Source organism: Tachypleus tridentatus, chromosome 2 (assembly GCF_004210375.1).
Source record: "Tachypleus tridentatus isolate NWPU-2018 chromosome 2, ASM421037v1, whole genome shotgun sequence".
Classification (NCBI taxonomy): Eukaryota; Metazoa; Arthropoda; class Merostomata; order Xiphosura; family Limulidae; genus Tachypleus; species Tachypleus tridentatus.
Window position 1 is genome coordinate 61,971,598 of NC_134826.1, and position 16,219 is coordinate 61,987,816.

At 33.1% G+C, this 16,219-nt stretch overlaps 1 protein-coding gene across 6 annotated transcripts in view; it reads left to right on the forward strand.

The window, feature by feature from the left end:
* Positions 1–13,763, forward strand: part of LOC143243959 (metabotropic glutamate receptor-like) — a 133,615-nt gene extending 119,852 nt beyond the window's left edge. For all 6 annotated transcript variants that reach the window (XM_076487837.1, XM_076487833.1, XM_076487834.1 and 3 more), the window contains 2 exons: positions 7,890–8,073; positions 11,421–13,763. In XM_076487837.1, the coding sequence (XP_076343952.1) occupies positions 7,890–8,073; positions 11,421–11,512 (276 nt within the window). In that variant the 3' untranslated portion in view covers positions 11,513–13,763. The remainder of the gene's footprint in view (positions 1–7,889; positions 8,074–11,420) is intronic.
* The last annotated feature ends 2,456 nt before the right edge of the window (positions 13,764–16,219 follow it).

Sequence of the window (16,219 nt, forward strand, 5' to 3'; positions counted from 1 at the left end):
AAATAAATGTGGTTTACATATGGAGAGTATCTAATTTGTTGTTCTCAAGTCAGCATAATACAAGATATTAACTTATGAACTTACAATACTCTCTCTATATAGTGCGTCTTTTGGTTTCACATTGAACTGTTGACATTGGATCGTAGTTAGTTGAATCACGTGCAAGGTACTTACACTAACAAAAGAACATATTTAGAAGTTCAGAGTTCAAAGTTTGTCTGTAATAGAGAAACAATAACAAGTTTTTATCGTTCACAATAACTCCATCTTCACCCTTTTCCTCTAAAAATAAAAACCAACTTTATTTAACAGAAAATGAAAGATTTCGTCAGTTATTGTACTGGCTAAACGTCTTCGATTTTAAAGAATTTTTTTTACAGCTACATTATCCTTCAACATTATCGAAGGAGTTCCTAGGGAATTGGGTCAAAATTTCTATGATTTAATGGTCAACGTACTCATCAAAATCCTGGCAGTACGTTAGAACAATCATGGTACGAATGAATCTACTGAGGGTCTTATAAACATATCCAATACCACATTAATATATATTGATGAACAATAATTCGTTCTTTCAGAAGCACAATAAGATTTGTGCATCCATTTTTACCAGCCTTTTTCTCTTCCATTTTTTTCACGTCCATTTTAATATTATGCATGTACCACATATTTAATTTTAGTCCTACGATCACACTACAGTCTGCTTTTTAAATGATTTATTTCTTTGTTTATTAGTTACTTTAAAGTGTTATTATTTCCAAATTACTTTATTTGGTTTACATATACCGTCTTATCTCCCCACACTTACCCATAACTCTTTCTCTGACACCAGATTTGCCCCTCACTAAACACACTTGTATACTTCTTCACTGTTACTGCACCGAAAGTTATCTGTATACGAAGCCACGTGTATACTTCTGCAACAATAGGTAAACTACGGTAACAACACTATAAATGGAGTGAATATCACACTCTGCACCTCCATGATGAGGAAAAATTCAGCTTCTATTGACTTCTGGATTATTTTTTCATGTTGCATGATTTTCGAATACGTAAATATGTCACCAGTTGCTATAGCAGAATAACAGGAATCACTGTACCTTACTGAGAATCACCAAATAAATCCCATTTCATTGCACCCTGTCGAGAATCACCAAAGAAAGTCACTTTCATTGCACCCTGTCGAGAATCATCAAAGAAAGTTCCTTTTACTGTACCCTACAAGAATCACTAAAGAAAATACCTTTCACTGTACTTTACTGATAATCACAAGAGAAATCCCTCTTTCACTGTACCCTACCGAGAGATTTTTTCTATCTGAATTGCTTAATAATATTCTTACCTCTTATTTGTTTGTTCAGTTTGTTTGTTTTAGAGCACAGCCACATTGGGTTAACTGCTGAGTCCGCCGAGAGGAAACGACCTCCGTAGACTTACCGCTGTTTCACTAGGGAACTGTTTACTTAGTGGTATTTCTTTATATAGTAATTTATACTCATTGTAACGTAAAGTCATTCTTTTGATTTTTTTTCCAAGGTAAAAATCCTCATCAGAGAAGACAACATTAATATTCTCAAAAAATATAAAGACTTTCTCTTATATCTATATTAATCGTTCCATTCACACTTGTACATAAAACAAATTTCAGTATTGAGACTTCGGTTTAGACAAGACTTAGGCCTAAAAACTTTTATTTATATGTTTATAAATTTGACAGTTCATTGGTAACTTACTTTATTAAGCTTGAACTGATTCCTCACGTGATTTTAGATTTGTTTTGTTGTAGGTTTTCACGTGATTTCTTTTTATAAATTAAGAAACCTGTGTGAAATATAACCTTTTGTTTTCACATTACTTCTAATGGATGAAGGTCTCCCGAACAGGAGCCACCAAACGTAGTTCTGGGTTATTTTCAGCCACCTAATGTAGTTTTGTGTTATTTTCCTATGATATAATATTAAAATTTAATTTTGTAAGACATACACGAAAAAACTCAAGTGCTGAAACTAAACATTTAGATAATACAGGGTGTTCGGAAAGTCACTGTGTACTTTTATATTTATTAACAGAAATGTTTCAATATAGAATACAGGAGGTAAATATGAATGACAATTATAAACAATGTTGAAAGTGACCCCCGTTGGCATCATTACAGGCTTGGATCCTTCTTATTTTGTTTCTAAACACCGCTATCAGTTGCTGGCTTGAAATCGACTGAATACAATATGATTACAAAACTGCACAGTGACTTTCCGAACACCCTGTACTTTTGAAAATTTATACTTTTCAGACCTAATAGTTTCTAAAGATTCATCAGCTTGTGGTGTTTAAACCGTAACTTTTAATGTACAAAATTACAACCATAAATAGCATTATAAAGATTCTTTCCGTTTGGTTCAGCTAACGAGTTCTTCTTGAACAAAAGTCTTCTTAGATAATGACCCGTGGGAGAAGGAATACAGATGTGAAATTATGTTTTTACACAACTCTGATTTTGAATCCTTAATAGAGAAATTAAGTAGAATGTTGAAGAGGACGTATGCAGTTAACACGAGTTTTATCACAAAATTTGTGTCTAAAGTACTTAAATACTTTAGACTTTATAATACGAAACATATGTCCTCGTATGAATTACTGACAATGCTTTCGCTTATATCACTTTTCATCAGCTCAACTAAGTCGATGATAGCAAACATTATACAAAAAGGCTTTACGTACTTTCAGAGATCTGCAAAATACAAAACAAATATCCTAGTTGGTAGAAACAATACTGGTAATAATATATTATTTTTATTTCTCAATCTATATTTAAGATATCAACTGGAAGTTCAATTTTTTTCTGCTTTCGAATGAGTCTAAGAATTCTAGAAAATTCCAATGAACAAATATGACTTCAGTAACAGTTTATTTTACATTATTTCTATGGGGAGAGATTAATGATACATTTAAGAAGTCTTAATTGATTAGTGAAGAATACGGAACAGTATCAATTTTAACTTCTGGTTCTGGTTTGGCGCCATCTTAAGAACTATAAATCCTAAACATTATTGCCCATTCAACATTATTTTTTAAGGCATACTTCTTCTTCTAATGTATTACGTTGTTTTTTAACTGTAATATATGTAGCACTCTATGTCAAGGAAGTAAATTACATCAAAATTCAGCCTTCGAAAAATGTATATATTCCAAAACATTATTGTCGAGGTTATAATAATAGATGTACACGTAAGGAAAGTTTAATTAAATATATATGTATACATTTTCCCGTCCCGAAAAATTACAATATGATGGCCTATGGGTCATTATCAAATTGCACATTTCTTTCTTAGTCTAAAAAGTATTGGAGTCGTATAAGTGAATGTAACACAAACACAGACGCCATCTATCTCAGTTGCTATAACCTCAGTTATCTTTCACCATTAATAATTCTGCAATATTAAGTTCCTGAATAGCAACACATGGTGATCCAAAGAGAGTTGCCCTATTGGTTATTCAAGGGAAAAATATGAAGTTTTAGAATAACCATGTAGAGAACAAACAACTGTTAGTACTGTGATTTATCTTCGTTTTATTTTGAATGCTTTAAGTATCGTGTCAGGCTAGATCATTTTGATGTATTCGATTACAAAAATGTTACCAGACAATAGATACTGAAGACATAAAAAGTGTTATAGAACGAAACACAATAAGGCATTTTAAACATACGTGTTGTAGACTTTTTGCACAAAGTTACACAAGGTTTATACGAGAGGAACCGTTTCTAATTGTGAGCTAGTCGGCAGCGCCAACCGCCAACCCTTGGCTTTTCTCTTATAACACACCAATGTCCTCAAAGTGTGAAGCGTGTTTTTGCAGAAACGGGATAAGAACTAGAACTTTCAGATTCACAATCTGGATCACGATAGTAATATGCTGTGGTTTAACAAAGAAAGGTGAAATACGTTATTAATCTTATTGGAAAATGGGGGGAAAAAGTTTGTTATTGACGTTCGAAGTGTGTGTTCACTTTGGTTTCCAACTCTACTGGAGCCCGCCATGGACAGATGGTTAAGGCACTCGACTCGTAATCCGAGAGTTACAAGTTCGAATCCCTGTCACACCAAACATGCTCGACTTTTTAGCCGTGGAGGCGTTATAATGTGACAGTCAATCCCATTATTCGTTGTCAAAAGAGTAACCAAAGAGCTGGCAATGGGTGAGGGTAACTAGCTGCCCTTTCTGTAACCTTACGCTGCTAAATTAGGAACGGTTAGCGCAGATAGCCTTGGTTTAGCTTTAACCGGTTATAAAAACTTGACTATTGTGAACTAACAAGAAGAAACCTGCCATTTCCTTTGCTCCCAGTGTATATCATTATAACATCAATAGTAAATAAGTCTTACATATAACTGGAGCTGTGTAGTTGTACGTCTTACAACTTACATCTTGACCTTGAGAGCCGTCAAATTTGTTCTGACAACCTCCTGTCACAAAATAGACAAAGAGCTTTAAGTATAACATTAGTGGTTAAGAACAGATATAAAAAATATAACCATATAACACGTTCGTTAATCACTCACACCACTAAGTAAAGCATTTCCCGCTTCTCTGCTTTCTATTGGTGCTCAACGTAAGGATATAGAGGATTCTGCCAGAAATTATATAAAGCGTTATCTATTGAGCAATGGGTACATTATATCAAGATAGTTTCTAGTCGATATACGATTTTTACAGCAAGAATAATTTGTTTGTTGGAAACGAAACGTAAGATTTACTGAATGCATGACTGAAATTGGGAAACTGTGAAAAAATTCATTAAATGCTTATATGTTTTCTTATTTGGTTTTGAATCTCTTTTCCCCAACACATTTGTCCAAATTTAACTTAACGTTATGCAACTATTGCAAGTACGAAACACAAAAGTGTTTATCATTACGATGGAACACCACATGATCAGTTTCGGATTTCTTCTCTCATACGTTTTGAGGCCATCCCTCAACACAATGCGGTTTTCTTGTTTTCACCAACAGACTAATTAAACGCCGTTTCATTAACACCCATATAAAAACACAACAGCTTTGTAATACAGTATTCCTTCAAGTAATCTTCATCTCTGGCTTATGATTTTTAGACGTTATTCTGTTTTCTATTACGTGTTTTATAAGTAAAGATATATTTTCGTTTTGAAGTTACTTACTAATTATAAATATTATTTTATTACAAGTCACAGTTTTTAGTGTAAGGAAAATATCTTTTAAAATATGTTTCCTTTCTGTAAAAGTTGTATTTTGTTCTACAATAAAAATCATCTGTTGTCTTTATTGTTGGTTTCTTTAACAGCGTGCGTTAAAATGTTTAACACTTACATTTTTTTTTTCTTTTCATAACATATATCAACATATATCCGTAAAAATTTGCCCAATCCCTCATGGTTATAACCTCATTGGGCTTATACCTCTGTAAACTAACTTTAATAACCGCGGTGGGCAGAGCACAGATAGCCCAATGTGTACTTTTATGTTTAAGAAGAAACAAAAGAATAAACACCGAAAATTTTCGTTTTATCGTTTAACTAGATCTGCGGTCCTTCCTTATCATATATTGTTGAATGAAATTCAAAACTAACGTAAATTTACAGTAAAGTTACCTAGAATCTCTTAAACCTAAATAAAGATAGATATAATTTACATGTTGGAATATACTACTATTTAAAATTGCATCTGTAGTGTACCATGTGCTGGATAGAAGAGGATCGTTTTGTATGTTACCTTGATAATAGGATTTAGGATTAACCTAGGTGCTACTGGTATTAAGGCCGAAAATAACGTATATAATAAGGGTATTTAATTAACGAATGAATGTATTCTAATCATTACGAGTTTTTATTTTATGACTTTGTATACGTTAAACTTTAAGTTATATATAGTTACCCATAATAATTACTGTGTTAACCTTCAGTTATGATCCATATATCTAGCTTGTTTTGATCAACAGTTAATGATAAATACTGAAATGAGTTTTAAATGTTTTTTTTTTCCTCCCGAAACTCTAAGGTGTTTATTAAAACGTGAATATTACATAATAATGATAAACTTAGTTAATTCTGTACGCAGTATGGACATTATATTAGCTATCGTTTTTAATTAGCTCTCAAATCATTCTGAAGCTAACCACAGCCATTAATCTTTAGAATTTTATATCTAAGATTCGTAGCAGTTTCAACTTCTGGCTGTCTAATATAATGGTAAGTATTACGCACAAGTTTATATAGAAATATGATTTAAAAATTACTAATTAGATGAGCGATTTCAAATTCTTGAGAAATATATTTATAACGTTTGTGCTTGTATGTTACTGCGATTTTAGCGGTATAGTGGTTCACGTTCACTCACTTCTCAGGTATTATATATATCACCACTCTAACTATTAGTGCTTCATGTTTATATATCACTGTTCTAACTGTTAGTGTTTCACATTTATAAGTTACTGCTGTAATGTCTATCGGTTCAGGTTTATATATTGTTACTATAACTATTAACAGTTCAGGTGCTAACTTCCCTAGCGGTTCAGGTTTATATATTGTTACTATAACTATTAACAGTTCAGGTGCTAACTTCCCTAGCGGTTCACGTTTGAAAATTACTGCTCCAAGATGTAGCGGTTGAACTACCAGTGAGAAATACTGAGCTGTGTGTGTGTGTGTTTTCTTACAGCAAAGCCACAGCGGGCTATTTGCTGAGCCCACCGAGGGGAATCGAACCTCTGATTTTAGCGTTGTAACTCTGTAGATTTAGCACTCTACTGGCGGGGGCTTACTGAGCAGTAACGAAAGATTTACCGAAATTCATTTCACTTCTTTATGAAACCTTGAAATAAACATTTTTTATGCAAACCACATAATGCTTTAAATATTACATCTTACTGTTTAGTTATGAGCTAATGATAGCAGGGAAAGATCCATAATTACAATTATTAGTTTTTAAAAGCTACTTATAAAAACTCTGTATCTGTAATTTTGTTTTGCTAATGCTACTTGATAACGAAAAATAATTTCAAATCATAAGTGCTTAGTAGGGATCTTCAAAATAATTTTGCAGTTTGCTTGGTATGTCTTTATGAATTTATCTCAATGTCATTATCGGCTGGTCCGTTTCGAGGTGCTTAAATAAAAGTTGCTGAAACTCAGGTTTCAAGTATATATTTCTTAGATTTAAACTACGTTAAGATGTCAGGTAAAACCAATCGCGACATATAACAGCTAAAATGTATCTCGTTAACTAAGTTTTCTTATTTGATTTCTGTTCATCTTTCACTGGAGTTTTGTTAGTTAAAGAAGGAGACAACCGAAGTAATTGAAAGATGTAAAGAAGGAAAACGAGACAAAATATAAGTTTAATCTGTTTTACTTCCTGTGGTGATTATTAAACTGTTAGGATTCTTTTGTACGCCATATTGCTTTTCGTTTTTAGTCATAATGTGCATATATTATGTCCAAAGGTAAGACAACTGTGTGGGTCGAAACAAACAAAAACTAATTTGTAATAAAATAAACCAGCTCTGTATACAATTTCGAAATACAAATTTTTTTATTTTTTTTTAAAGCATGTAAGTAAACTGGATCCAATGATCAGTGGAAGTCATTGAAGAGAAAAGGAAGAGAAATGTCTATTCATCGTTTGTGGAATCAATTGTTTCTATAAGTTACTTCAAAAATTAAGTGATAAAAAAGATTGCTATGTGATATAAAACTGTTAATTTACCAATGTACCTCGAAAAGCTGTTGTTGTTTTTTTTACGTTGTTTTAGAGGCTAAACTACAGGTTTCTCCAGTTATTTAATTATCTTCTTTTATGTTACCATAGATGTCGCTCCATGTCTTTACAACTGATGTTGTTTCCTTTTTTTTTCAGGTTCAAATTACCACACTCTGCGTATCGATTTCGTTAAGCGCCTTTGTGGCGTTGTTTTGTCTGTTTTCGCCCAAGATCTACATAATTGTATTTCACCCTGATAAAAATGTACGTAAGTTAACAATGAACAGTGCTACTTATAAAAAAGCTCCGACGAGTAGCACATGTGGTACAACAAATCATGGTAAGAATCTCATTTTTCAAACAGTGAAGAGTTTCCCATTTCTACCTTTGAAATGTTTTGTTAATCTTCTCATAAATCTCATTCTTAAGGTTGTATTAGTATGCATCGCATTCCTTAGTACCCACTTTCTTCTTTGGGTTGTCTTAGAATAAATCTTATTCTTTAGATTATGTTAAAACAACCTTTATTATTCAGATTATATTACTATTAACCACATTTTTGTCGCGACATAGCGGCTCATAGAATATAGTTACGACAGAAAGTGTTCGTACCCCTGCGTCCCGAGTAGGTTTTTACTTATAACTTAAAAAGTATCACGATTAGGATAATGAAAGTAGAGTATATTATAAATGTTATACTAACACACATCTATAAAAGTTCTTATGTAAATTGAACAACAAATGCACTGTTTATAAATAAATAACCAAACATAGGAGGAGCAGAAAGTGTTCGTACAGTTCAGAACGTGTGAAAAAACTGATATTCCCGTAAAAATTTTGTTTAGTTTTGCGAATAAACTACATTATACCATTCCAGAACTAGCCACTGGGTTCATAATTATTGGAATTTAGCCAGCAAAAAATTTACTTCCGGCAATTTAGCGCCGTATCCGTCATTATCTGCTTGGTCATCATGGCGAACAGGAAACAACTGTCCAGTGATTTAAAAAACCGAATTATTCTAAATACAAGTCTTGTATGTCTCTTTCCGGTATTGCTACACAACATAATGGACCGAAATCTACTGTTCAAAGCATAATTGCCAAGTTTAAGCTTACAGGATCAACTGCTAACCTTCCTTGTCCCGGACGCCCCACCTGAATTCTAGAGAGAACCAAGAGGAAGGTTCTCAGAGACGGTAGTAGGAACTCTCGTTTAACACATAATGACATACAGAAACTGGTAAGGGAAAGTGGGATTGAAATAATCACTTTTACAGTTACGAACATGTTACGCTCTACTGGGTTCAAAACATGCCGTCCTCGTAGAACTCCATATTTAAAGCCTGTTCAGTTAGAAGCACGATTGTGGTGAGCAAGAAAGCATGCAGATAAACCCTTTACCTATTGGAAGAGTATTGTTTGGTCAGACAAGACTAAAATCGAGCTTTTCGGCCACAGTGATGTTCGCAATATTTTCCGTAAGAAGAGGGAACGAAATCTTCCAAAGAACACCGTCCCTACAGTTAAACACGGAGGTGGCTCGAGCATGCTGTGGGGTTTCTTCAGCTCTTCTGGTGTAGGCAGCCTTCACCGCGTCAACGGAATCATGAAAAAAGAAGAGTACGTGATATATTAGGTACTTATATCAAGAATAATGCTCGGAACTTGCGGCTTGGGCGTCGTTGAATCTTCTAGCACGACAATGACCCTAAGCACACATCGAAATATGTGCAATCCTGGTTGCAGAAGAACCATATAAGTTTTATGGAGTGGCCATCGCAGTCACCCGATCTCAACCCAATTGAAAACGTTTGGCATGAGTTGAAGATCAGGGTTTATCAGCGTCATCCAAAAGACTTGCAAGAGTTGGAGGCCTTCTGTAAAGAAGAATGGAAGAAAATACCAGTCGAGTACTGTCAAACTATCATGGAGGCTATGAGGAGAGATTGCGCCAAGTAATTCACCTAAAAGACTATACAACTGACCATTAAAGTAGACGCACGAACTCTTTCTGGCCCTCCTATGTTTGGTTAATTGTTTATAAACAGTTTATTTGTGGTTCAGTTTACATAAAAATTTATGTAGATGGGTGTTAGTATAATATTTATATTATACTGTACTTTCATTAACCTAATTGTGATACTTTTTAAATTATAAGGAAAAAACTACTCACGACGCAGGTGTACGAACACTTTCTGTCGTAACTGTTGCTCTGAGTTTGTTTTCAAACTACAAAGTACAAATATTTCGCTTATGGCGCCATCTCTTGGATCAAATTAAGAGCTTATTATAGCCGGAGCTATTGATGGCAATTCCGTCTTGTTTAGATTATAACGCTGCACATCTTATTATAGAGGTTAGATTAGTACAAAACTTAGCTTATATTAACATATGTCTTATATTTTACACACTGTTACTCTAAATTTTGTTTTAAATAATATTTATATAAATTATTCTTTAAGTAGTATTAGTATAAACAGTATTTTTTCTGTTATATGAATGAAAATGAAATTGTTGTTTCTCCCATACTATTCTTTGTTCATAAATATATGCATATTCATATGAACAAAGCAAGCCCAAATATTTTGTTCCTTTAAATATCATATATTACATGTCTAGTTTGTTGATTTTAGTTTGTTTGACTCTTTAAGTATAAATATATAAACATTATACTTAAATTATGCACATGTTATCGTTTGTTTTCAGGTTTCAACATGCATGTGAACTGTTGTAGATTACGTTTTTAACTTAATCCTTTTCAGCAACTGATGCTGTTAATCAGCCCGAAGGAAATAAAACGTAATGGGGATGCTCTTAATAAACTAAAGTTTTCTTGAAACTTCAGACAACACGTAAAAAGCGAGTTAATCTAGATTGAATTAGCGAATCAGTTAATGGATAAAAAATGCATGATTTAGACAGCTGACCTGCTAATTTGTTTGGTTCTAGAAATATTGAATTTGTGTGTCTGCAGAAAGACAGAAGCAAGAAATAAGCAATTAAGTGTAATTTTTGTTAGAAGTGGTTTGTCGGCGAAGTTAGAGAATCTATCTGTGAATTGTGGTTAACATGAATGTGGATATTGAATAAAAAAATATTTTTACTATTGCTACGTGGACTTTCCATTATTTTGTATACCAAATAATCTAAAACAGCCAGGCCAACAATGGTAACTATTGTAGCAATACCGGTTTGTTTTTTTTGAATTTCGCGCAAAGCTATTCGAGGGCTATCTGTGCTAGCGATCCCTAATTTAGCAGTGTAAGACTAAAAGGAAGACAGCTAGTCATCACCACCCACCGCCAACTCTTGGGCTACTTTTTTACCAACGAATAGTGGGACTGACCGTTACATTATAACGCCCCACGGCGACGTGGATGCGAACCCGCGATCCTCAGATTAGGAGTTGCACGTCTTAATCTACCTGGCCATGCCGGGCCGTAGTAATACTTACCTTTTTGTGAATTGGTTTTATCTTCACTGCACTATATATGTTATTGTCCTCTGGACTGGTAGTTTATTAAACCCATTGTGTTAAAATTCATTAACTTTATAATAATAGTTTTTCACCATAATAGTTTGATGATTATTGATTGGCATTGTTCATGTTGTTTCAAATATTATTTATTAATTTTATTTAGAATTTGCTCATCTTTTGTCTTTCTTCGTTGTATTCTTTGTTTAGGCAGTTCAGCGGAACAAGTGAAACTGACAGTCCAGACCACGCCCTCCAAAACTCAAACAGAGAGTGATCACGACAGTTTTGCTTCTTTGTAAACAAGGAAAACGTGCGAAACATGTGCTTCCGAAGAAAGATATGTGTGAAAGTAAGATTAGTGGATGCGAAGAGTGAATATCAAAACACTGTTTTCAACCCCTGATGTGTTCCTCTGTAAAATTAAAGAAACAGCGGAGGTTTTATGATACATCCTGTTCGTCAAAGATTTCCTTATAAAACGCTTTCGTCCTAACGCTATGACGTTCTATCGGAATGTAGATTCTCTTTCAATTCAACTAAAAAGGGGCTCATTTCATGGCAGACATTATAGAGTTTAATGTCATGATATTCAAACAGAAACTATTGTTACTTATTTACTAATATCAATGGTCACTCAAAGTATGTCATCCTTCAAGTCTTCCCTATTGGAATCCAACAGATGAAAATCCAGCAAAGATTCGTCTTGCTGTTGACAAGATCTATGAGATACGAGTGAGGTTTCGTTAAATCCTTGGATACTTGTACTAACCTTTAAGGAAGATATTCATTTTAAGCCCAACTTTGTCTCGCTTGTTTTGTCTTGAATATGTCTAATGCGTTATTTGTCAGGTTCGCATGACTTGAATGCTTAGACATAAATACCTCGAAATAGTAAACAAAACTTTATCGTTCAAACTCTTCAACATTTCTATAGAAAAAAAAGACACATGTGAGTGATTTGACTAAATATTTCATTCCTTTTAGCTCGAATAAATGATTCAGGTTTGTAGTTGTCGCTGTTCAAATCGCTGAATCGACAGAAATCGTGTGAGAAATTAAAATGTCATATCTAAAGGTTTACTACACCATCATTCATGCGTTAAACCTCAAAGTAGGACGAACGTGAGTTTTTCTTGTTTATTAAGATGAGTTCTCTAGTTTTTAGATGTTTCAAACTTTGTTATGTGTTTTAACGGTGATTCCAGTGTTTCAAACGATTTTATTAATTCTGTGAATAATAAGGAAGACCTTTTAGCAGTGACAATAAACATTGATCTTTTGTGAATAAAATGGGGCTCATTTGTAAAAGATTGTGTGTTTTTGTCACGCACGAGGTCTAAACTAGTGTAAGCTGCACAGAATTAGGATTTAATAAAATCTTATTAAACATCTTATTAAGCTGGAGTTCTATAGGCTTTCGTAATGTCTCTCTCTCTCTCTAAATCTAGTTCATTGAATAGTGAAGACAAGTAATTTGGTACTGAGGATGAATCTGACTCTCATAATGTTGTTTTACAAAATACATTTAAAATAAAAGCAAAACTAAAAGAGAAATAATACTCAAGAAGTGACTGAATGTAAATATTGTGACTATATATAACTGTTCTGTCCACGCACGTCAATGTTCGTGGTCATCTCATGGTGCGTACTCCACTGGCATTTCCCAGCACGCTGTTCTGTCCCTTGTCACATTTCTTTGTTGGTTGTATCTCTGTACAAACAAGAGCATATTATTTGCGTCTCCTGTACAACCAGAACCAATTACTCGCACACCTTTTCACCTTTGTTGTCACGTTACTTTGTTTACTATATGTGTGTATACAGTCGGCAGTGTTTTATTTTGCCTTGCACATCTATACAACCAGCAAATTTCAAAAGCACATGATATGATCTTTGTTGTAACGTTACATTGTTTACTATATGTGTGTATACAGTCGGCAGTGTTTTATTTTGCCTTGCACTTCTATACAACCAGCAAATTTCAAAAGCACATGATATGATCTTTGTTGTAACGTTACATTGTTTACTATATGTGTGTATACAGTCGGCAATGTTTTATTTTGCCTTGCACATCTATACAACCAGCAAATTTCAATAGCACATGATATGATCTTTGTTGTAACGTTACATTTTTGCTGTATCGTGTAATACGACAAGCAGTGTGTTATTTTGTTGTACCTGTCTATACTTACATCCAACAATGTTTCTCAGCACTTCCTGTAGTCTTTTTGTCACATTGATTGTATCTCTATAAAATCAGCAAAGTTTACCACAACATTCTCTGGTGTTTTCTGTTACGTCGCTTTGTTAGATGCGCCTCTCTGTACAACCAACAGCGTATTATTCTAACGAGAGTCATTAGAAAGTACATTGTTATCAAATGTTAATTCGTTTCATGATTTTTGTGATAAATAGAGTTCCACGTTATGTAATAAGAGCCTGGGCCATCTACCGTATTATATCGGAAAAGTTTGAATATTCGTAATTTGTTGTTAAGAAGGTATTACATGTAGTTAAACAAGAAACAATAAAACGTTCTTTGGCTGTGAATTTATAAACGAATCGCCTCATATTTCATATTTTAAGTTTAGACTGTTACATACTTGAGGCTAAAATATTTTGATAATTTTATTGTTTCTAAGTTGTATTTTAAAACAACAAACAACTCAATAGATATTTGAAGTATTGTTTATATTCATTGTAATTTATAATAGTCATATAGCTTCCAGTTGCTTTTAACAGAAACTGTGTTTTTACCAATAGAGAGTTGGTGGAATTATAATCGAACTAATAGACCAAGTCTCATTTCAAAATCTAAGTATCATTAAACACCGTAATACTTGATATGTTAGGGACGGATTGAGAAAAAAGGGCTGTCGCACTCAAATTTATTACACTATAATGATTACAAATAACTGATAAAGTTGAGTTATAGCCTTATCTGAACACCTAATTACTGTTATCTAATGTTTCACAATTTGTGAAACTCTCAATATCATTGAAAAGTGTTGATAAATTGGAAAACTGGGAACTGGCGAAAGAGCCAAAGTGTTCATCTTTCTTTTTTTTCTTTTCTCATGCTAGTCAAGAAATCCTTTCACTTTGGTTTTAGTACGATATAAAAGAATTTTATGATCACTTGAGAACGAGTTATCAATAAGTACGGTAGTGTTTAGTATACGCTAAAAGAAAATCATAATTATAATGCAAACGACGGTATCGTTACCCCTTGAAGTTAGCTTTCTTACATGTATATGGTGTTTCTTTAATAAGTTTAAATACAGAATGAAACAGGCAAATATATGCAAATATTAGGTTACTGTAATATGTAGGACAGTCACTGCTTTATAACGTATATAGTCGGTGTCTTCAGGGAGTCAACCTCGATATTTTGTGTGAATTGAAGTAGTTTAAAAATGCAATACATAAAATGTTAAATTATTTAAATGCATTCGCAGAATACTCCAGCTTTCAATCAGAAAAAAAAAACACACGTCACAAAGCAAGTAATAAAGAACATTTTGTAAATATAAAATGATGTAGGGATCATAGTGTCAAAAAGAATGCAAACATGAATATAGGTATGATACAGTTATGCATTATTTATATGTTCTTTCCTTACTGTAACTCCCGACATGACCAGGTGGTTAAAGCACGCGACTCGTAATCTGAAGGTCGCAGATTCGAATCCCCATCGCACCAACTCACCATTTCAGACGTGGGGGCGTTATAATGTAACAGTCAATCCCACTATTCGTTAGTAAAAGAGTAGCCTACGAGTTGGCGGTGGGTGGTGATGACTAGGTGCCTTCCCTTTAGTCTTACACTGATAAATTAGGGACGGCTAGCGCAGATAGCCTCCATGTAACTTTGTACGAAATTCAAAACAAATTTTATGTCCCATAAAATCAAGGTTATGACCAGTGATGACTAATAATCTATTGTAGATTATAATGCTATAATATCAGTATCTGAGGCCGTTGTACAAAATCAATGAAAAACTGACAAAATTGATATGATATTGAAAGCATATCATAAAACAAATATTCACTTATAAACTTATTTCAATGAAGCTTTTTTTAAAAAAAAAACAAAGATGGGGATCAATTAATAAAAAAGTGTCAAAGTTATGTATGATGTGAAGATAGCAATATCATAAGGTAAAGATGAATACATAAATCACAACATAAACAGTCAGATATGAATAGCAATATCATAAGATAAAGATGAATACATAAATCACAATATAAACAGTCAGATATGGATAGCAATATCATAAGGTAAAGATGAATACATAAATCACAATATAAACAGTCAGATATGGATAGCAATATCATAAGGTAAAGATGAATACATAAATCACAATATAAACAGTCAGATATGGATAGCAATATCATAAGGTAAAGATGAATACATAAATCACAACATAAACAGTCAGATATGGATAGCAGATATGGATAGCAATATCATAAGGTAAAGATGAATACATAAATCACAATATAAACAGTCAGATATGGATAGCAATATCATAAGGTAAAGATGAATACATAAATCACAATATAAACAGTCATGGATAGCAATATCATAAGGTGATGATAAACAGTCAGATATGGATAGCAATATCATAAGGTAAAGATGAATACATAAATCACAACATAAACAGTCAGATATGGATAGCAATATCATAAGGTAAAGATGAATACATAAATCACAATATAAACAGTCAGATATGGATAGCAATATCATAAGGTAAAGATGAATACTTAAATCACAATATAAACAGTCAGATATGGATAGCAATATCATAAGGTAAAGATGAATACATAAATCACAATATAAACAGTCAGATATGGATAGCAATATCATAAGGTAAAGATGAATACATAAATCACAATATAAACAGTCAGATATGGATAGCAATATCATAAGGTAAAGATGAATACATAAATCACAACATAAACAGTCAGATATGGATAGCAATATCATAAGGTAAAGATGAATACATA